The following is a 23,720-nucleotide window of genomic DNA, read 5'->3' as shown; positions in this document are numbered from 1 at the left end:
CTTGACTTTCAAGTCAAACAACACCTGGGATTCGGATGATCTATTTATCTAATACGTTTGTGTGAGCGGATATTGGTATGTACTCTTTATTACATTTACATGATTATCGATTGTCAACGAGATGCTCTTGTAGTTTTCACTTTAGCACAAGAAGTGTGACATTTTTTTTAACTCGCCCCACTTCAATGATTAATTTCAAACATGATGATTTCTTTTTACACTTCAAGCTGTTTTAATTGAATTATTTGTCGTCTTTAATTGTTTCTTTCAAGTCAAACAACACCTGGGATTCGGATGATCTATTTATCTTATACGTTTGTGTGAGCGGATATTGGTATGTACTCTTTATTACATTTACATGATTATCGATTGTCAACGAGATGCTCTTGTAGTTTTCACTTTAGCACAAGAAGTGTGACATTTTTTTTAACTCGCCCCACTTCAATGATTAATTTCAAACATGATGATTTCTTTTTACACTTCAAGCTGTTTTAATTGAATTATTTGTCGTCTTTAATTGTTTCTTTCAAGTCAAACAACACCTGGGATTCGGATGATCTATTTATCTAATACGTTTGCGTGATTGGATATTGGTATGTATCACATCTACATGATTATCGATAATCATGCGTTCTTATCAAATAAATGCTCTTCCATTATAATCGATGTAATCATGTTTTCACTTTTAGCACAAGAAGTGTGACATTTTTCTTTTTCAACTCGCCCCACTTTAATGATTAATTTCAAACATGATTTCTTTTTACCCTTATAAGCTGTTTTAATTGAATTATTTGCCATCTATTGTATCTTTCAAACCAAACAACACCTTGGATTATCTATTCATTTAATATGTTTGCATGAATATACCAATATTGATATGTAATATTTCAATAATGTGATGTTTAAATGCTCACCTTATTTCGCCTTTGGAGTTAAGACCATGGTAAACAAGTATTAATTGCTTTTTTATATAGTAATTGAAAGTAATATTAAATGACAATTATGATCTAACCGGGGATCTAACAATGACGGAAGACTCTCTTTGCTATCAATACACTATTAAGACCAAGTCAAAGTAACACGTATTCTTGAGTTTGAAACTTTACTTTAAACTTTAAAAAGAACTACTCGTGTTTGGGCTATTATGTGTGAGGAGATGACTCATGTATCTGTGTATGGTCGTACATTGATTTGATTTTTTCCGATTTTGTGTGCTCATGATGTCATCGGTAACTCTTTTTCATTAATCTTTGTAATTGTATAGATTTTGTTTTATTACCAAGTGTGTTTCATGTTTTTCTACTTTTGTTCGGCCCCTTTGTAAACCAGCCTGTAACTCATTGGTGATTTTACCGTCAATTACTAATATGAATAATATCAAATTAAATCGGAACCAGTTTCCTTTTGGCTATCTCTTGCCAGCCACCGATCGATTGGTCTTTCAATTTTCCATGTACTTGTATATCCTTTGCCAGAAATAATATAAATGAAATAAAAGACAAAATAAATATTTCAAATTCATGACATACCTGTACGGCGATCTAAGCATACATTATGATATACTCATACTGAGGAAATAGGGAGCATTTATACATATTAAGGAGATCATCCCGGCTCTGTGAATCTATACGAATTTAATTCCCATGGATTATCTAAAATGCGTAGATAAACATAATAGAAGTGTATTTGGTTTAAAAGAAAATTCTACGAATACATGCGTTAACATAACAGATTGAAGACAATGGCGTGACTATATAATTTGGTAATAATGGAAGGGGGGGGGGGTATCCCATGGAATTGATAACTCTTTAGATTTTCGATTTGTTTTGTTGTTTGTGTTAATCAAGAAATAAATTTGAAACAAATTATCATACCTTGGAAGTAGGCATGAAGTTATAAAAAACTTATAAACCTATCACATTATAATCACACATTATTTTACAAGATATCAGATAGAGCATGCTTATGATTTGTAATGCCGAATATACGCCATTTTCTCTTCATTCAAATCAACTGAAACAAAGACATACCATGTTACAAAGATAAGAAATCAAACAATAATGATTTTAAGAAAGAAGGTTATATTTTATACAGTAAGATAACAGCGGTAACAGTTTAATGCAGTGTTGCCTATATGAATTGATAACTTCACCCAAATTTTCGACGTCACTTCTCCGTCAAGATTTAGCTGGGTTGGACTCTACATGTATAGTCCAAGGATTTAAAATAAAACCAGGTCGGCTGCGAATAGTGACCAGCCGAAATTCGAATTTATTTCAAATCTCAATGATTAACTTTTACATCTCAAAAGATTTAAATTCAAAACTTTTAGATTTATATCTAAATTTAAATCTAAATCTATAATATTCGGCTGGTTACAATTCACAGCCGATCTGGATTTATTTTAAATCCTTGGAATTTATAGAGTGTAACACGTTGTATCATATCACATCTTCCATTAGGAAAGATAAAAACTTGGTTTCGTATTACACCCAGACAAAGTCATGTCAGCCTCCCAACATAATTTTCATTTTACATAGAATTTTGTTCATCTCACAGTTTGCAAATTCATAATTTCAACCAACATTCTATTATGGGAGTATTAATAAAAGTCTATTTCTGATGAAGCAACGTATACGCATATAATGACCGAACACGAGAAGGTTAAACCAAGGAGTTACCAGGTTAAACTAAGGAAGGTACTCGATTTTAAAAATGATATCAAATACATTCCATTGAAATATTTATCCCAGGGCAGTAAATATCAATTAGGCCTATGTATGCTGAATCTGATACCACGTGCCTATATGATGTTAATTACACCTGAATAGAATTTGGCTTCTTTCCCTTAAAGCAACACGCTATAAAAATATAGTCTGCTGTATAAAAACTGAATCAAGATCATTATATAAAACAAAAACTTGCAGAATATTAACAAGATAAATTTATTGGAAACGTAGTTCTTTTGGAATTTTGCCAATATGATGAAATCAGAGTACATGTCTTCTTAAAAGGATAAACAAACAATGGATATGATATTTGATCTCTATCAACTTGTCTTACGCAACGGGGTGAGATTGGCGGTGGGGGGGGGGGGGGTGATCGAAAGGCCAAGTGGTAGGGGAAGGGGTGGTAAGCGTCTCCTTATCTTTCCCAAAGGCAAACAAAAATATAGTGAAAATCGAAATAACTTTTTTATTAAAAAAGAAAATAGCCCGAGAGGGCATCAAAGTATTTAGTTACAATTTGAAATTACAATAACCAAAACAGAAGAACAAAAGCAACTTCGGTTTCAGCTCGACTGCTTCGCTTACTCGAATATAGTAATGCCATATTGGAAATTGTATGTATTCTTGAATGCCGTCCCCCGAGGAATACATTTCTGCATACGGTCATGTATTTATCAAGAGTAGAATGAAACTTCAAATTATATTCACAAAGTTTAACATATTCACCAAAAAATAATATAAAACCAACCATATTTTTAAAAAATGAAGACAAAAATAATTAAAAACAACACTGCACTGCCTTTGTTTAGGGACTTATCTCATATTCAGCCATCATTAAGTATTATTCACAGTATCGTATCGTATAGTATAGTATACTAGTAGTATAGTATAGTGTAGTATAGTATAGTATTTATTTTCCGTATACAAAATACAAAGCTGATGGATAGCCCATATTCAGTTTTGACACAATGGTATATGCAATTATTTTTATTTTTATTTTCTCTAATGGCTGTCACTAGTTGAATGAACTTAAATGGTTGGCTGAGGCAAATAGTTATTTGGACTGGCAATTAAAAATTTTTCGCTCGGGAAAATAGTAATTGCCAGTCCAACCTCGGATAAATAATTCCCACTATACTTTCTCAAAGCCTGATATATCTGTATACTATATATTTATTTTTTGGGGGTGGCGGTGAAGAGTGATATCGATAATGTTGATTTTGAAGTTCTGCAATACCACTGAAAAGATTGTTTGAATACCCGTATCTAAATGTGCTAAAGGTAGATATGACAATAATTGTATTGTAAATAAATCGAAATTCGATTCGGTAAAATAATTATTGGTTAAACACGTGCACAAATTGGTTTCCTGCATGGTCGTTATCTATTCTAGTGTATGCCGTGGTCGGGATCGAACCCCGGACTTTCATGTGTCTGGTGCGAGGAGTGGAACCACATGGCCATGGTCCCTCCATTCCCGATGAATCCAGACTCGATCAACTAACATCTTACACTCTAAAAATGTTGGGCAACATACTGTCCACATAACAATTGGTTAAAACTTTATCAAAGTCTGGGTAGTTTTAAACTAATAATGTGAGCTTTTGGTGAAAAGTACACATTATTGGTTGAAAATTACCCAGAGTTGGATAAATGTTTTTAACCAGTTGTTGTGTGGACAGTATGTTGCCCAACATTTTAAGAGTGTAAATATCATCATCTATTACAATAAATGGCTAATATTTGCAATTTGCCATCTTACGAAATGTTTAACATGTTTAAGTCACTGGACATTCTATTCTTCAATTTATCTATTTATTATTTTTTTTTTACATTTCCAGAATCATTCTCACAAAGATCATTGATAATAATTATCAGTACGATTGGAATTATAGTAAAGAAGCGCAAAAGGGACACCAGCTGATGTTTGTGGATTATCAAAACCAACCAAGTCGCAGTTCAAAATTTTAAAGAATACTATAAACTGAGGAAAATATTCAGGAAATTTATCAAAAGTCTGTTCACAACATTTTAACGATAAGGAAATATCAAAAGTAATAACAGTTATATACAACTTTTATGTATTTCCTGGTGCTAGTTGTTTAGTCTAATCTAAATACTTTGTCAATAATTTTCTTTTTATCATTTCTGTTATATTTCCTCAACTTTTTTTTCCCGTTTGCAACTAAAATTAGTGTATCAATTGGCTTTTATCGAAAGAGCGAATGGCAATCAACCAATCGATCGAATATGGTTAAATGGAAAAAAAAAATTGATATAAACTTGATAAAATGTTGCCTTTCTAAGCCTTAGCGGACAAACTGTCAATGAAGTGTAGATGAAAATATATAGATAAATATATAATAATATATAAATATATTGATGGTGAAATCCCTGTCGATGTGAATTGTAAGCATTCAAATCGCTCATAATTTTACGGTAACATTGTTTTTATTAAACACAAAGATAAGGTAATCTGCAACTAATAATAACTTGATTATGATTTCACTCAACAATCTGAGCTTTATTTAATCACTTACAAAAATGGAATGAATTTCCATCAAAAAACAATAAACACTTTGATATATTAATTTTGAAAAGAACTTACTATGAATTGGTGTTAGGTGAGCTAGTCGCTTTCCAAACTTGAAATAATCCTCCCGAAATTAAGCGATCGTTTAAAATGAAATGAATCACTTGCTTCGACACCAATCAGTTTTATTGTCAAGTAATTATATTCAAGTTCACGCCTAATTTGTTCCAGTTGACGCTTATTTGGATTAAAGTATGAATTATGACTATATAGGTATAATTATTTATATACCTCATCGAAGCGTGACTCTGCAACTGGCAGGCGACCGACATTTAAGCGGTGACGTAACAATCATTTTTTTGCGGGAGGTCGGGTTCCGTTTGATTTAGCGGGAAATGCGACAATTTCGCACGTCTGTCGCAGACGATGTTGCTGCTATAACAGAAAGGGTCTGCGCGCGCATATTCTAAATTCGGATATCCGGGGATATGCCAAGAGAGGATAAAGTTTGTGGGTGAAAATGATGATTGCGGAATTACTAAAGAGACATTTAGGCTTCTGTTTGAAACTGAGGGAAATAGTCAGGAATTTGAAAATAAGAAATATATCTTTGCGGTAGATATATTTAACCAATATATTTCGTAATAACTTCTATCTTTTAAATGTAACAACAGCCTCGGTCTAGGCATATCATTTCATTTGTAGTTTAATCAAATTGTGCAATCATCTTTAAAACAATTTGTTATGAAAGTATCAAGGTTTACTTGATCTGTATTTTTGCAATTAATATGATTTTTTTCCTCGTAATTTGGGAAATGGCCTTTATTCAATGCGGTGCATGGACAAGTTACCGGTTTTTAATTTTTCTGCAATATATAAGCTTTAAACCTCGCTAGAATCTTCTATCCCGGCAGGTTTTCATTTCTCTCACGTGCACTCACACCCACTATAGCATACATTTCATTTGTAGTTTTACTTTTTTCCCTTCACTGATGATTTTAGTGCCGTCAAAATTTGTCTTATAGACCTAAGTAATCTTATTGGTTTCCGTGAAGCCCATCTCTTTTTGACGCCATGTCTCGAGAATATTTTGCTTTAATAATTGGCCTCTACATTTTTTCTTCATTATTATATTTTGTGCCTACAATATTGCATTCATGTTCAATTTATCTTATCAGTCCTATATCATAATTTTATCACAAGCTTACTTTATTATATTATAGCATGATTATGTTAATATACTGTATATTTATTTCACATGCGATAAATGCGAAACTCCTGAAAAAAAATCAAATAATTATATTTTTAAGACAAAAGATCCCTGGATAATTCCACGTATAAATGTTATCTATTGAAAATATGAGACTGTTTTTAAAAAGAATATTCCATTTTCTCCACGAATCACAAAATGAAATACAAAATGCATGTAATATCTAACAAATATTGATTATAGGCCTACATTAATAGAAATCCAAAAAATTAAATAAGTTCGATGTGCGTGTATCCATCAATATCTGCAATAAACTCAATTTGTTGCATATTCCTAATGCGTTCTAGCTCACGTTGGTATTTTAATTTCTTTTGAAATAAAGAAAACGATAAATAACTTTTTGAACATCGAGTAGAAAATATATAATATTTAGCATTATAGAATATAAAAAATTAAAAGAGCGATTTCCGCCTGGTATGCCAAATACAATATCATTAAAGATAACTTAAATGCACTTTTAAGAATGAATTTTTCAAAATCAACTAAAAATCGACGAGTGACGGGGCATTCCCAAAGTAAATGAGCAATAGTTTGTGTGTTCTGAACAAAAGGAACACTAATCAGATTGTAATAAACCAACAGTTTAAGTATCTATTGACACCAAGGATACCATGAAAAATTTTATACTGAAAATATCTAAGCTTTGTTGAAAATGAACATTTAAAAGGAATCATATATTAAAATCTATCCCGATTAGCAATTTGTTCTGGAATAATGCTCCATTATTTGTTTTGTGAAATAGGAGTTTTAAAGATTTTCTCGACACACATTGTTTACATGCTTTCGTTACCTTGTCCATATACTATCTATAATTTCCTCCTGGTATAGTTATTATCTTACCAGTAGGAAATGATGAGAAGGTTACCCTGACGTTTTAAGTGAAGTTTTTAAAAAAATTATAAAAATAAAATATTAATTTTCCACGAAAACCCGCCAAAGACAATACAGTTACGAATATCTAAAATTTTGATTTTGTGACGTCATGCGTGCGAATAGCTTTCAACTGCCCAAATATGTCATGTGGTATGAAACTTATAAAATGCAATTTTCTTAGAAAGTTGGATATGATTCTACGTGTGAATCCAACGTAAAATCAGACAATTACACGAAGCAAGATATTTCAGCCATCGTGAACCGTTAAGAATAAGGAAGTGATGCAATCTATATTACAGGAAATTTGGGGTAACTGCTAGCACATGACGTAACAAAACAAACCAAACATTCATAACCTTATTCTTGATGGATTTCCATCGAACTTGTACCAATATCTTTATGTATCCCCTTGATTAGACATATATAACGAAGAAATTTAAATTTACTTTACCGCGATAACACAATGTTTGCATAATAGACTGTTGCTAGGTAAGACAGGTTTCTGGCAAGCTTCACACTAAATTGCAGGCATTTAAAATATGTCCAGATAGATAGGGGACCAATCAAATTCAGGATTTAGTTTGAATCGTACAGAATCATTTTAAAATCTCAAAGGATTTATTCCAAATCCCTCGAGATTTCAAACTAGAATTGATAGGAATCAAACAAAATCCAGAATTCGATTTTTCCTTTAACTGCAGTCCATCTGTATTTCTTTTAATTCCCTACAATTTAGAGTGTTTAATGAGCATGACGAACTTTATAAAATAATAGTTTTAATAAATGTTGCTTGTATAAACAGGTATGTCTTTATTAATGTCAATGATGAGTTATTACTTTAAAAAATTGCATCTCCATAGCAGGGGTGATAATTTATTTATATTATAAATATTTATTTATTTATTTATGTAGTTGTTATGTATTCATTTATTCTTTCAATCATTTATTCATCCATCCATCCGTCCATCTATCTATCTATCTATCTATCTATCTATCTATCTATCTATCTATCTGGTGGGGATATTACGCTACTGATTAAAACCACTAATCGTATAAGTTTCTGCAAATATCAAAACGAGGCATACAAAGGAGACAAAATGAATCGTGTTAGCTGAAGAAAGAAAGTATTTCTTTAATAACCATTTCACCAAAAATATACGCAAAACCGTTAATATCAAATGAAGTATTCATACTTAAAATGCCACGTGATGATGATCACGGTGAAATTCATGTTTGAATATTAATCATTGTATTTGCTCCTCGCAATTTAAGTGTAACCTTAACGATTGATCGTGTATCTTTCTGCGACTCGTTCTCGCAATGATCAACATATATATACTCAATTTGTTTCTTATCATGTTATATTTATTCTTTATCTTTTACGCATTCCACATATTTTATGCATTAGCTTCAATTAACAAACAGAGTGAGACGGGAGAAAACCTTTACACCTCACAAATGACCAATGAAATTAAAAAAATGTCTCAAGAGGTATTTTATCTAAGTAATTTGATAATTAGAAAGTCAAAAAGGGGCCTAAGCTTTCGATCCTAGCAGAATCTTCGTCGGAGGCAAAATGACAAACATATAAAGTGGAACAACTATAATATAGACCACAGACAAGCTACAGCAACACTAGAAACAAGGAGACAAAAGGGACATTAGTGAGTATAGAAGACCAATCAGGTTAGTGATGCACCAGTTTATTATGCCTTCCTTTGTTTTTTTCCCCACTCTTATGCACCAGTTTATTAATTTGATAATTGCATCAAATGAATTCATGTGTCAATAATGTCATAAACCTACAATAAGTGTAAATAATAATAATGATAATACTCATTATTCATGAGGCGCTTTTCCAAATGGCTCAAAGCGCTCATAATGTCAGTTTACCTAATTCAAACAAAAGCAAATACAGAATGATATACATATAAAATGAAGGCAGTTGCCTTAAACACGCTTTTATATGCTCGACTCATCGACACCAAATACAAACCAACCAATCGGTTGTACGTCAGGAAATAAATAATTGATTAATTTTTGTGAAACACCCCCGGGAAACACCCCCTAAATAAGAAGCCCCGCAATCCCAGTATCATTTAGAGTGGTGTGTTCCTGAATTATTGAAATACATTACAGTGTGAATTTTCTTTAAAAATACTAATGAAACAACACTAATTTTTATAAGCAAATAACAATTTTATTGTGGTTGACTATTATATATGTAGATATAATTTATATAAAACTATAGTTATAAGCCCCGGTGCCACTGGCGGATGCAGGGGGCGGGGGGGGGGGGCACAGCCGGCCCGTGCCCCCCCTTTTGAGAGGCACAATTAAAATTTGTAATATAAAAATGCCGTTAAAACAGAATAGTGTCCCTTCCCTTTTGAAAGTGTTTTTTTAATGTAAAAATGCCGTTAAAATAGAAGTGTGCCCCGCCCCCTTTTGAAAGTGTTTTTTTTTGCTTGTCAATTTTTTTTCGTGGACGAAATACCATTAATTTTTGGTTAAAACCTTTTTTTTATTGCTTGTCAAATTTTTCCTCGGAAAAATGTGTCCCCTTTCGAAAAATCCTGGATCCGCCTCTGCAGATAATTTTGAGTGTAAAATTAAATTTCTTTTATGTGTTGGGAAATTTTTCAAATATTTGTTAGAGGTAAAAAAACAGGTGGACATATATTGATTTATTTAATGTTGTGGTGGCTGTCAATACAAGCTCTCTGGGGTTTTGTACAGCACTGCTATTTTCCATTTTAATCATGTAATTTTATCTATATCATTGCAATATTGTATTTTGAAACCCATATATTTACCTGTTGATGTAACTTTTGTATATATAGAATGGAATAAAATCATATTGAATTGAAATCACGTGACAATGATTTTATCGCCAATAAAACTAACAAGGGAAAATAATCAAAATAATCCCGTCATTGGTGCTTTATCAACATGTATTACTATGCTATTCCTCATTCATTTGGTGAAAATACCATTTTAAAGGACAAGTCCACCCCAACAAAAAGTTGATTTGAATAAAAAGAGAAAAATCCAACAAGATTAACACTGAAAATGTCAGCAAAATCGGATGTAAAATAAGAAAGTTATGACATTTTAAAGTTTCGCTTAATTTCACAAAACAGTTATTATGCACATCCTGGCTGGTATGCAAATGAGGAGACTATGACGTCATCCACTCACTATTTCTTTTGTATTTTATTATAGGAAATATGAAATATTCTAATTTTCTCCCCATTGTCAAGTGATATAACGATTAATTCCTCCCTGAGCATGTGGAATTAGCTTTGTTTAATACTTTATGGTTCAGTCAAGTTGGTCCTTATTGTCAAATCTATATAAGAAATGAAATTTTGTATAATTCAAACAATAAAAAACAAAAGAAATAGTGAGTGATGGACATAATCGACCGACTCACCTAGTTGTGCATATCACTGTTTTGTGAAAAATAAGCGAAACTTTGAAATGTCATAACTTTCTTATTTTACATCCGATTTTGATGAAATTTTCAGCACTATTCTAGTTTAATTTTTCTCTATTTATTCAAGTCAGCATTTTCCTGGGGTGAACTTGACCTTTGATAAAGGAATATACAAATTTGAAAGCAGAATAATACAACACCATCAACCTAAAGACAATAAAAACGAGAAAATTTAATTTTCTTTGAATTCTATACCCTGGCATAAATTTGATTAGAAGTTGATCGTTTCCTATAATCCTTTCGGTGGAGGCGGTATTATACAGTGCGTATCAAAAAAAAGTTTACACTTAGAAAAAATCCGGTAAAATTATACATTTGTAATATCCTGAAGATTTTTCCACATTTTAACATTGGTACAGATCCATTTAAGCAAATGACGATATAACTGTCGAAAAATATTTCCGCTTGAGTGAGCATCACTTTTGATAAGTTAGTGAAAAATGATTTGCGCAGAACTTTGAAATAGTTCTTCGAATAAAAGTAGACCTTAATTATGAAGAACACGTGGGATTTAGCTAGTACAATTGATTTGAAGATATCTTTTACCTTTTTTAACTTGTTTCCATGCCCACAACACTTCGAAAAGTGCATTGCGCCCCACCCCACTCCCCCACACACCGAGGCCATCGTGACGATATTTGCTTTACACTGAGCTGTGATTTACATGAAATGGCTTAGGCTTGATTTTCATTTTGTTGATCATTGTCAAGCTTGGAAAAAGTATGGAGAAACAAGTATTAAATGAAAAATGAAATGTAAACCGACTTTAAATGATAAAAACTTAGTGAAAGAATGCTGGAGATGTCTGATATAAACTTTTTATCAGATTCAGTTATGTCCTCAGATGCAGCTAGCACAAAAAGCGTAAAGGTTGTGCTTACCAAGTGTTGAAATTTCAATTTGGGTGTGGGTGGCAAAATTGTTACAAAACTTTTGAATGTATCCGTTTTATTTCAATTGACTAAAAGTGCAAGGGAAATATGAGAAATGTTTCGCAGGGTAAGTTTTATTTCGCCCTCTCCCCTTGACACAGCGTGAAAACGAGCATTTCTGCGCAAACAGATTTATGCGAGCTTTACAAAAATGGACAGTGCTCACTCAAGTGTAACATTCTGTCAAAACTTTTACTTTCATCATGTTCATTGGATAGATGAGACCCAAACCCAAGATTATATGTGAAAAAATTACCCACATGTTGTATATTTTTTGAATTCCCAAGGCTTTTTTAAAGTGTAAACTTTTTTTTGATACGCACTGTAGTCTCATCATGGAGCTATTATTGTTTTATAGCTGCATGGTCTCATCATCACCATCTCTGTCTTCCATTATTTCAGCCACCATGTTGAACAGCCAATCAGAATCGAGTTCGTCACGTGACAGAGACTTGGCATTGACGTAGTCTTGAAACGGGGGATATACGACCGTGCCAGGGTTGCATTTACCACCGCCAGTCAGCCCGGTACAGTCAATCAGAACGGATTGGGGAGACGTGTCGAAACATACTCGAATCTCGAACAAGTATTGCACACGGTTCTTCGACTATAAATGTAGAAAGAAATATAACAAAATATGTACAGAGGTATTAACACTAAAACGCAATCATTTGTGTTTGTTTGTTTCATACAACTTTCCCAACATGCAACGATACTGAGCTGTCCCAAACTCTTAGTGTACGATTTTATATGTGTGAAAAAAATATTAAATGAATTTTGTCCATGGCTTCATACCATTGCAAGTAACCATGGTAACATTCTCTCGAACATCCAAGATATAGGCCTACCACACACCGCATGAATGCAAATACGCGCATTGGAAAGGATGCTTTCTTAGTGCAGGTATATAACGCACCATACCTGCACTCCAACGAGAGCAGTTTTAATGCAACAGTTCCAACTGAAATGTCACATGACCCTATCTGAACCAATCAGAGGCCTTTGTCGCCGATTAAGCTTGATGCACCGGGTAAGCATGAAGTTTACTTAGAAGCATAAACCTTGTGAGTGAAGGAAACTTTTCTTATCGGTAACATGAAGCAACATGACGTTTGGTCACATGATCAATGAAGTAACTTTAAAGAAAAAATTATATCGTAAAGACAAAGGCTATTCAGAATTCACGCATTAGACGCAAGCCACGGGGCGTTGCTTTTTTAAATCAACAACCGTTGCACGTTTATGATGAAGCATATGGGTAAAACCTTTCTATAGATTTAAGTCATATCAACAACCGTAGAGGGCGTCGCACTATTTGCAGTCAGTATTGGCTCCAGTTCGGTATTGACGCAATTGACGCTGTCATGAATATTCATAAACAAATCGTTGTTTTTTTCAGATTCTTGCCTCAATTTTTTAATTCAAAGAAAATGATAACTTTAAAAACTGTTTCAAGACGAGTAAGGAGCCCGTGTCAATGGTCTTGACTCCAGTGGACTTGCTGATTGCGCCCCGGGGGGGGGGGGGGGGGGAGCACTTCCATTGACGAGTGGATACCATCATGAACATGGAGATTCGAAAAGCACCCTAAGCAAGTATTTTCCATGTTCTGAAAATGCCCCCTTAACACGTATTGACGTGTGAAATCCTACTCTTAACAAGTATTAGAAACAAAACGGTTCCCTTAAAGGACAAGTCCACCCCAACTAAAAGTTGATTTGAATAAAAGGAAAATTTCATAAAAATCGGATGTAAAATAAGAAAGTTATGACATTTTTAAGTTTCGCTTAATTTCACATTACAGTTATGCACATCCTGGTCGGTATGCAAATGAGGGCACTGATGACATCACTCACTCACTTTCTCTTTAATATTTTATAATTTGAAGTATGAAATATTCTTATTTTCTCCTCATTGTCCTGTGAAACAAAGTTTTATTTCTCACTGAACATATGGAGTTACCATTGCTTAACATTATAGGTTCAGTCAAGTTGGTCCTTATTGTCAAATCTGTAAAAATTGAAATGATGTATAATTCAAAAAAAAAAAAAAATAGTGAGTGAGGGACATCATCGATTATTTCATATGCATGTGACTAAGTTGTGCATAAAAAATAAGTATTTTGTGAAAAATAAGCGAAATTTCAAAATGTCATAACTTTCTCATTTTACATCCGATTTTGATGAAATTTTCAGCATTATGCTTGTCTGATTTGTCTCTGTTGATTCAAAACAACTTTTTTTTATGAGGTGGACTTGACCTTTAACAAGTATCCCCTTCCTTTGACCCCCTAAACAAGTAAGTCTACAGCGATAGTTTAACAGCCCCAGCAGTTAGTATGTGTATGGACATTTGAGTTACAATACCAGAGAAGCACACAAACAAACCGGGTAACTACTGTGTCGGCATTAAAGTTAAGGCCGCTGGGTAGGTGAATTATCGGATGGTCTAATACCACTTGGTCTACTTATCAGTTCGTCCAACTTCACATAGTCTAAACTCATTTCGTCTACAACCAGTTCGTCTAATATCCAATTCGTCTAATTCTCACTTGGTCTAATATCCAATTCGTCTAATTTCCATTTTGGGCTAATAACCGGTTGGGCTAATTCTCACTTGGTCTAATATCCAATTCGTCTATTGAGCAGTTGGGCTTAAACCATTTAGTCTAATTTCCAGTTGGTCTAACACCACTTGGTCTAATTTCCACTTGGTCTAATTTTCATTTTTTCTAATTGTCACATGGTCTAATGACCGTTTGGTCTAATTTCCACTTGGTCTAATTTCCACTTGGTCTAATATCCAATTGGTCTAATGACCACTTGGTCTAATATCCATTTGGTCTAATGACCGTTTGGTCTAATTTCCACTTGGTCTAATTTCCACTTGGTCTAACATCCAATTGGTCTAATGACCACTTGGTCTAATATCCATTTGGTCTAATGACCACTTGGTCTAATAGCCAAATGGTCTAATGACCACTTGGTCTAATCGCCAAATGGTCTAATGCCCAGTTGGGCTGATCGTCACTTGGTCTAATTTTCATTTGGTCTAATTCACACTTGGTCTAATTCCATTTATTATAATATAACATCATTTATTATTTTTTTTTTTTATCTAGAATTAGCAAATATGGTACGTAATGGATAAAAACCATGCATCAGTTAATACATGTCGCCAGGATCCGGAGGGGTAGAGCCAGGGAAGGACTGCTGGGCGCAAGACCTCACCGTGAAGGACTATCGATGACGAGATAGTTGCTCATCAAATGAATTATTCTAATCAAATAAAATTCTTATTTGGCCTATATATTGATAGATGATGATGAAAATTATATCATACTCATAATCATTACATCACCGCATGCACATTTACAAAACAATAACAGGGGCGGATCCAGCCTTCGCCAAAAGGGGGGGGGGCGATTTTTTTTCAGCCATATTTTCCCCGATCGGCCGCTCGAATTGTTACCTCTTTGCTTTATTCTAATAAATCAACATAAATACATAATAATCTTATAATCCTCATTTAAATTTTTTCCTAAAATTTGAACATTCTGGGCAGGTTTTGTGATCCTGAATAAGATGTGTATGCAACTAATTAATTACTGCGAGTGCGAAATTTTTAATATACGTTTTGAACTGATCGAAAAGCTACCTGTTGATATTAGACCAACCATCAGTAAACCGCTGGATAGGCCTACGTACCACCACCCCCAACTCCCCAAGGCCCATAAACACGTAGTGTTGGTGCAAAAAAGTACATCCTTTATAAAGTATTATAATCTTTTATACCCTCGCAAATCGGACCGTAAACACGTAGTTTCCCTAGCAAAATAGATACCCTTTTTTCATTATTTTAGTGTTTTTGACACCCTTATTACGTTAAGTACGAAATGTGCCCTATCTTGAAAAAGAGATCCTTTTACGTGTTTTTTGGGTCGCGCATGGTATCCACTCGATCGAGCTGACCGACACGTCGGAAATTACGCTACCTCCTTACGTTTTGAGTATCAGGACTAAATAGACCCTATTATATCGTCATTATACGTCAAAATCGCGTCGGTACCGAATTGCAGTCCAAACGGTCCTTCCCTAACATTAATGGCTCTCTTTGCAGTGTTATCTTGGTGCCCTCTACGTCGGTCGATCATATACTTACTATGCAGTAGAGATTAGGTTCCACTCCGAGTCCCTTCTTGAGAGCTGTTGTGATCCAACTCAGTGGATAATTAATATTTCTAGAGGGTAGCACAGGGTTGTTGCCGTTTGCCAAGATACTACAATCGTAAAAAGAGTAGAAATGAACTTCCTAATTTAAGCATGATTTAGAATGTCCGATTCTGTTCAACGGAAGTCTGACGTAGAGCTGTGCGCTCTTACACTAACTTTGATAGCAATAGATGTATTTAAAATTGAACATATATCTTTCTGAAGAAAAGAATGCCGGAGAGCACCAAACTTGATGTACAAAGGCATTAATTATAACTGTTTGACTGATAGTATTAGCTTATGAAGGTAAAGGTAAAACCGACGACCGAGGTCCGTGACATATAACAATTAAAATATCGCTGTACATGTTTAGGGGTTCGAATACTTGCCAAGGGTATCGTTTTGCTTCCAATACTTGTTAAAGGTAGGGTTTCACACGCCAATACTTGTTAAGGGGTGCATTTTCAGAATATGGAAAATACGTGTTTAGGGTGCTTTTCGAGACCCCATGGTCGCGAATGGTATCCACTCGTCACTGATGGAAGTGCCCCCCCCCCCGGGAATGTAAGAAGTTCTATTTCAGTCTACCAAGAAAACAGAAATACCTGAACGATTAGAATAACAATTAATTAAAATCACAACAGAAAAGATGTCTAACATACGATTTGATGTCGTATCTATCAAAGAGATCGATGGAGCCTTCGAAATACTTGAGCTGCGAATTAAACTTGGCTAGGTTACCTGCGCATGTACCATGCTTTACGTACTCATGTTTCCTGTAAGAAATACATGAATAGGGAAATAGAACAATTAATAAATCAAATCCGTTTCAAATTTCATTGGGTATGTTAGTGTTGATCTAAGGCACGTTCATTTACATACAAGACAAAAAAAGGGATCGTCTTGAAAAAAATAATAATGGCAATGATAATAAGAAACAGTAGTAGTAACAGTAATATAGTAGTAGAAGGAGTAGTAGTAATAGTAATATTGGTGGTGGTAGTAGTAGTAGTAGTATTAAAAGTAGTAGAAGTAGTAGTAGTATTAACAGTAGAAGTAGTAGTAGTGTAGTGTAGCAGTATTAATAGCAGTAGTAGTAGTAGTAGTAGTAGTAGCAGTAGTATTAGTAGTAGTAGTAATAATTGTCGTAATGGTGGTAGTAGTAGTAGTAGTAGTAGTAGTAGTAGTAATAGTAGTATTAGTAGTTGTAATAGTAGTTTAGTTGAGTTTCTTAACAACATTAACATATTTACATGAATGAATATATGTAAAATACATATTTACAAGAATGTGTTTGTATCACATGAATCATATAAATGCAATTTATAACATAACATAAGCTCATTTCTTCTTTTCTTTCATTTCTTTTCTTCTTTCATTTATTTATTCTTTTCTTTCATTTCTACTTTATCCATATTTAATTTTCAAATTTCAAATTGTATTTTTGTAATTACATTGTACAATTTTTGTATGTTTTTTATGGCCAAATAAATAATGATAATAATAATAAAGCATAGTCTATATAAAAGCATAATATTATACCGCATGTGATATCAGCATAATTATAATACGAAAGAGTAACATCATGTGGTTTGTCTTGATGCAGTTTCACCTGACAAGAAGCAAATCACCATAAAAATTGATCGTATGCATGAACATAAATTATAAATGGTATGAGTGATTTTATATCAAGAGAAATGCTGATAAAGGGAGAACCAAAAGTTAGCACAAGTGCTAGTCGAGAATGGTTCCCCTAAAGGATCAAAGTGCAATGTATTTATTTTTTTTTATTCCAAACTCATATTAATCATCAAACTGTATTAATCAAGTGATTTTTCAGATTTTTACGAAATGGAAATGGCGGTGGAAGTGATGGCGGTAGTAGTAGTACTAGTAGTAGTAGTGGTAGTAGTAGTAGTAGTACTAGTAGTAGTTGTAGTTGTAGTAGTACAAGAAATAATAGTAGTAGTAGAATAAGTAATAGTATATAGTAGTTGTAGTAGTAGTATATAGTAGTTGTAGTAGTAGTATAAGTAATAGTAGTAGAAGTAGTATGAGTAGTAGTAGTAAAAGTAGAAGTAGTAGTAGTATAGTAGTAGTAGTAGTAGTATTAGTAGTAGTAGTAATATTATTATTATTATTATTAGTAGTAGTAGTATTAGTATTAGTAGTATTAGTATTAATATTATTATTATTATTAGTAGTAGTAGTAGTAGTAGTTGTATTAGTAGTAGTAGTAGTAGTATTATTATTATTAATAGTAGTAGTATTATTACTATTACTATTATTAGTAGTAGTAGTAGTAGTATTATTATTAGTAGTAGTATTATTACTATTATTATTATATTATTACTATTAGTAGTAGAAGTATTATTATTATTATTAGTAGTATTAATAGTAGTAGTTGTAGTAGTAGTATTAGTAGTAGTGGTAGTAGTAGTAGTAGTAGTTGTTGTTGTAGTAGTAGTATTAGTAGTAGTAGTAGTAGTAGTTGTAGTAGTAGTAGTGGTAGTGGTAGTAGTAGTAGTAGTAGTAGTACTAGTAGTATAGTAGTAGTAGTAGTAGAATAGTTGTAGTAGTAGTAGTAGAAGTAGTAGTAGTTGTAGTAGTATTAGTAGTAGTAGTAGTTGTTGTTGTAGTAGTATTAGTATTAGTAGTAGTAGTAGTAGTAGTAGTAGTAGTAGTAGTAGTATTAGTAGTAGTTGTTGTAGTAGTATTATTATTATTATTATTATTAGTAGTAGAAGTAGTTGTAGTAGTATTAGTAGTAGTAGTAATAGTAGTAGTAGTAGTAGTAGTAGTGGAAGTAGTAGTAGTAGTAGTAGTAGTAGTAGTAGTAGTAGTAGTAGTAGCATAATAGAGCATTCCGAGAAACTGTCCACGTTAACCCAACTCAAAATCCAAGAATATTCAGTTATATTATTTTATTCAATATATTCCTTTGTTCCACTCCGAGATCGAGGTAAGATACATACCAGAATTGGTCAGTGGTTTTGGAGCTATACGATGGCCACTTATCCTCCAACTCGGATCTTATTGTCTGCAAAATGATATGAACGAGGAAGAGGTCCATTAATGAAAACAAGAATTATGATATACCTCAATGTCTTACAAAGAGCTATTACTCGCTTAAAACACACACACACACACACCTTCACGCACGGTACCATGAAGATGTATTTTTATATCACTTTATTTCCCGCTTATGAATAATCATGAGTATTTTAGATAAACGATTGGTCAATTCGTGAGACAAAGTATAATTTCAATAGGAAAACACATCACTGCAAATAGCGCCGTATAGTTTTCTCGTAGCTCCGTATATTTTTCGATATACTTTCATGGGCCGAATTGTACGGAGCCCGGGAAGGGACATGGTAAAAATATTTTTATCTCGTTAAAACGAGATAGTTATCTCCTTTTAATGAGATAGTATCTCGTTAAAACGACATAGTATCTCGTTAAAACGACATATACTATCTCATTAAAACGAGATAACTATCTCGTTTTAACGAGATACTATGTCGTTTTAACGAGATACTATCTCATTAAAACGAGATACTATCTCATTAAAACGAGATAACTATCTCATTAAAACGAGATACTATGTCGTTTTAACGAGATACTATCTCATTAAAACGAGATAACTATCTCGTTTTAACGAGATACTATGTCGTTTTAACGAGATACTATCTCATTAAAACGAGATAACTATCTCGTTTTAACGAGATAAAAATATTTTTACCATGTCCCTTCCCGGGCTCCGTAGAATTGCGCATGCTCATGCTCGATATTTTCCCTAAAAGTTGAAGTGCGCACGCTCCCAGGCCTGACTTGACCAAAATCATTCGCAATCAAGTGAAATACAAGCTCTTGACAAATTTGAAAAAAAAAACACTGTTGAATTGGGTCTAGTTTACAATGCAGAAAATGTAATTCCGACGGCCATTCATACAGCATCTGGAATAAATATACCTAACAAGGTGAGTCAAGTTTCGATACTAATTTTTAGAGCATAAAATCTATATTTAGCCTGCGCGTATTTACTAACTAATTATACCGTGTTTACACTTAATCGGCTTTTGCATCGGCTTTTTCATAGCGTGTAAACGCAATTAACTTGCATCGGCTCGCGGTTCAGAACCGGCAATTTGCACCACCAAAGTAATAGGTTCTGAACCGCGAGCCGATGCAGAATCGGCTTTTCTACTACGTGTACACAGAAAGCCGATTCTGCATCGGCAACAATTGGTGCGCATTTCATTTACTTTACCATTGTGACGTAATTGTAAGCGCACGGATCCAGCGTTGTCTTTATTATGACGTATATTGTTGGAGAGCGTATCATTTCAGGTTTTTGACACGCGAGCCGATTCTGCACCGCGAGCTGTAACAGCGTGTAAACGCAGTTCAAGATAAACCAAAAGCCGATTCTGCATCGGCTTTTGGTTCTGAACCAAAAGCCGATCACATGTAAACACGGTATATACCGTGTTTACACTTAATCGGCAATTGGTTCTGAACCAAATGCCGATGCAGAATCGGCATTTGGATTGCGTTTACACGTTGTTACAGCTCGCGGTTCAGAACCGCGAGCCGATGCAAAAACCTGAAATGATACGCATACCTACAATATACGTCATAATAAAGACAACGCTGGATCAGTGCGCTTACAATTACGTCACAATGGTAAAGTAATTGAAATGCGCACAAATTGCCGGTGCAGAATCGGCTTTCTGTTTACACGTAGTAAAAAAGCCGATTCTGCATCGGCTCGCGGTTCAGAACCTACTACTTTGGTGGTGCAAATTGCCGGTTCTGAACCGCGAGCCGATTCAAGTTGCTCGCGTTTACACGCTATGAAAAAGCCGATGCTGAATCGGCTCGCGGTTCAGAACCGCGAGCCGATTCAAATGCCGATTAAGTATAAACACGGTATAGTGGTAGAAGCCGCGCGCAGCCTACCCAGGAACTGCTTAGCATTATCTCGACCGGCCTAGAGTAGGACTAGGTCTGGCAACGTTATATTTGGTCGAGATTTGTTAAAACATCAGCAAGGACTACGCCCACAAGTCAAAGAGGGATATAGTACAAATAATATATCAATCGTTTCTTTCGAAAGCATGGTCGGAATTATTAATCCTCGGTTGGACTGGCAATGAATGTTACTATTTTCGCCCCTCGGGGAAAAATAGTAGTTGCCAGTCCAACCTCGGATAAATAATTCCCACTATACTTTCTCAAAGCCTTTTATATTTGTATAATATAATACAATGTAATATAATGTTATATAAAATGTATATTTCTTTGACTTACAGAGATAGCAGCCTGATTGTACATTCCTCCGCAGTTAATTGTCCTCCCCTGAGAAGGTGCCATGTTATTACTGTACGGCCTGTAATTTTATTACAAAAAATAACCAAAAGTACTTTGTGTAAAGAAACGGATTGAATCATCAAATCTAAGCCAATAGATTAGACATATTTCATAAGCAACTATCCTGAATTTATCGATCATCAATATATTGTACAGACATATTGATGGGAAGTTACTTCATGAGAAAACTCAAAATCTAAACTTACTCTTACTTCGGTCATTGATACAAAGTTGACCCTAATCTTTTTAGGCTTACCTGTAAAAAACCCCGATTATAAATCCCTGGAAAAGTGTAGATGAAGGCTTACAGTTTTGGTGGGGAGTGAAGCACTATCTTCTGTATAATTGTATTCAATGCAGAATGATTTTCGTAGCTTACCCGCTTCGCGCGCGCGGTCAGAGAGATTGATCAAACTTACCACAAACCGTGTATTGTCCATATCTTCTTAGCTGTGCTCTTGAGTGTACATGGTCCCTTCGGTAAATCGAAAAAAAATATTACAGGATAATAATAATGATCACAATGATTATAGTTATAATAATAATATCAACAATAATAATGATACTACTACTACTTCTACCACTACTTCTTCTACTACTTCTACTGCTACTACTATTACTACTACTACTATACTACTACTACTACTACTACTACTACTTCTACTAGTGATTATAATAAAATAATGATAGAAATAATAACAATAGCAACAACAATAATAATAATATAAATGATGATAATAAGTATTGTTGGGGAATGCAGGTGGACCACTACACCGGGGTTTCCCCTACTCTTATTCGAATAGTGCAGTGGGTTCTTAACGTGCAAAGGTGGTGATTCTCCTCCACAAGGGGCCTCCATTTAACGTCCTATCCGAGGGACGGAGCGTTTTCCACTGTAACACAGCCTGCATCTATGAAACAGGGGAGAGACGTTTACACACAACGCACTGGCTTCAGTCATCCGCCCGGGGTGGACTCGAACCCACGATCTTTGGTTCGACGGGCAGACGCTTTACCGACTGAGCCAACTTCGCTCTCCACGTTTCCACGTTTATTGAATATTCATTGTCTTCAGCGCTGAATAAGACGTATATTAGCTGTTAACATATATCAATTACCTCGATTCAAAATAATCAATATTTTATTAATACATTTTTCCTTAAATGAGGGTAATTTGTAATACAAGAGTAATTCTCAAATCTAAATTTCATAATTTCAAATAAAGTTGAAAATTATGTTATCTAGATTTAAGCAATAAAGGTAGTTAGTCTTTGATTTTGTAAGCAAAAATCCGCCTTGATATAATGGTTAATGTAGAATAGAAAAAATGATACAAAAAACAGATACAGAAGAATAGCACAGGGGTAGAATAATGCTTCTTATATGCATACCTTTACACAAAAGGTTGGGGCCCAAGTATAGACCAAAGTGAGTCCATCAAAATTGGCTTCCTCCCTGATGAGCGAGAGAGAGAGAGAGAGAGATAAAGAGAGAGAGAGAGGGGGAGAGAGGGGGAGGAGTGAGACTCCAGGTTAATGTTTATAATTTACCATGGAAAAATACATGATTAAAACATATCGATCAATGTGCAATTAGCATGGTCAGAATGAGGGTTATTACCTTTTTTATTAACCATAATTATCTTTAAGATTTTTATAATCAATTTAATGTCATAAGAATCGAGACCTAAAGACATTTTAGAGAAGAGTATCTGTGACTTTATGTTTATCTTCTTAATAGTTTAATTAGGGCACTGTCATTAAAAGACCGGGAGTAAAAAAAAACATGAAGGAAGGCATAACTTAAAAAAGGCATAAGGCATAAAAATAACTTTTATAATGAGCATACTATACACTGTAAAAACGCTGTTTAAAATTTTAAGCACGTTGTTTCAGCCTGTCACTCTAACAACTACTGTTTAAACTTTTTAAACAGCTGTTTAAACTTTTTACACAGTTGTTTTAACTTTTTAAACAAGTTGTTTAAAAAGTTTAACAATTACAAAAAAGTTTAAACAACTTGTTGTTAGAGTGACATGCTTAAACAACGTGCTATATGGGTAGAGAAGAAAAAATAAGTACACACGAACTCGAGATAGTACTTACCAAACTTGGTCGAAAAGTCCTTCAAAAACATTGATTTTGTTGGTGTGAACGGAGACTATCCCTACTATAAGAACGATGGCTAGACTCAGTTTGGCCATTGTTGATCTTCAGGTCTATCAGTTTATCAATCTCAATCACTTTTCGCTTCTTTTTCGCTTTCGAAAGCTCTTAAATTATTGAAGCAGTGGCGAA

At 34.0% G+C, this 23,720-nt stretch overlaps 1 protein-coding gene across 1 annotated transcript; it reads right to left on the bottom strand.

Annotated features, from left to right (window-relative positions):
* Nucleotides 1-8,517: 8,517 nt before the first annotated feature.
* LOC129266399 (ribonuclease Oy-like) lies at nucleotides 8,518-23,720 on the bottom strand. Its single transcript, XM_054904248.2, has 8 exons — nucleotides 23,529-23,720; nucleotides 22,815-22,878; nucleotides 21,843-21,898; nucleotides 21,364-21,442; nucleotides 19,023-19,087; nucleotides 16,710-16,823; nucleotides 15,998-16,115; nucleotides 8,518-12,443 (listed from the first exon to the last, which is right to left on the bottom strand). The coding sequence occupies exons 1-8, from the start codon at nucleotides 23,624-23,626 to the stop codon at nucleotides 12,189-12,191; spliced, it is 849 nt and encodes a 282-aa protein (XP_054760223.2). The 5' UTR covers nucleotides 23,627-23,720; the 3' UTR covers nucleotides 8,518-12,188.

Source organism: Lytechinus pictus, chromosome 8, assembly GCF_037042905.1.
Source record: "Lytechinus pictus isolate F3 Inbred chromosome 8, Lp3.0, whole genome shotgun sequence".
In the NCBI taxonomy this organism is placed as follows: Eukaryota; Metazoa; Echinodermata; class Echinoidea; order Temnopleuroida; family Toxopneustidae; genus Lytechinus; species Lytechinus pictus.
Note: the sequence above shows the minus strand (reverse complement) of the source record. Positions and strands in the feature narration are given on the sequence as shown.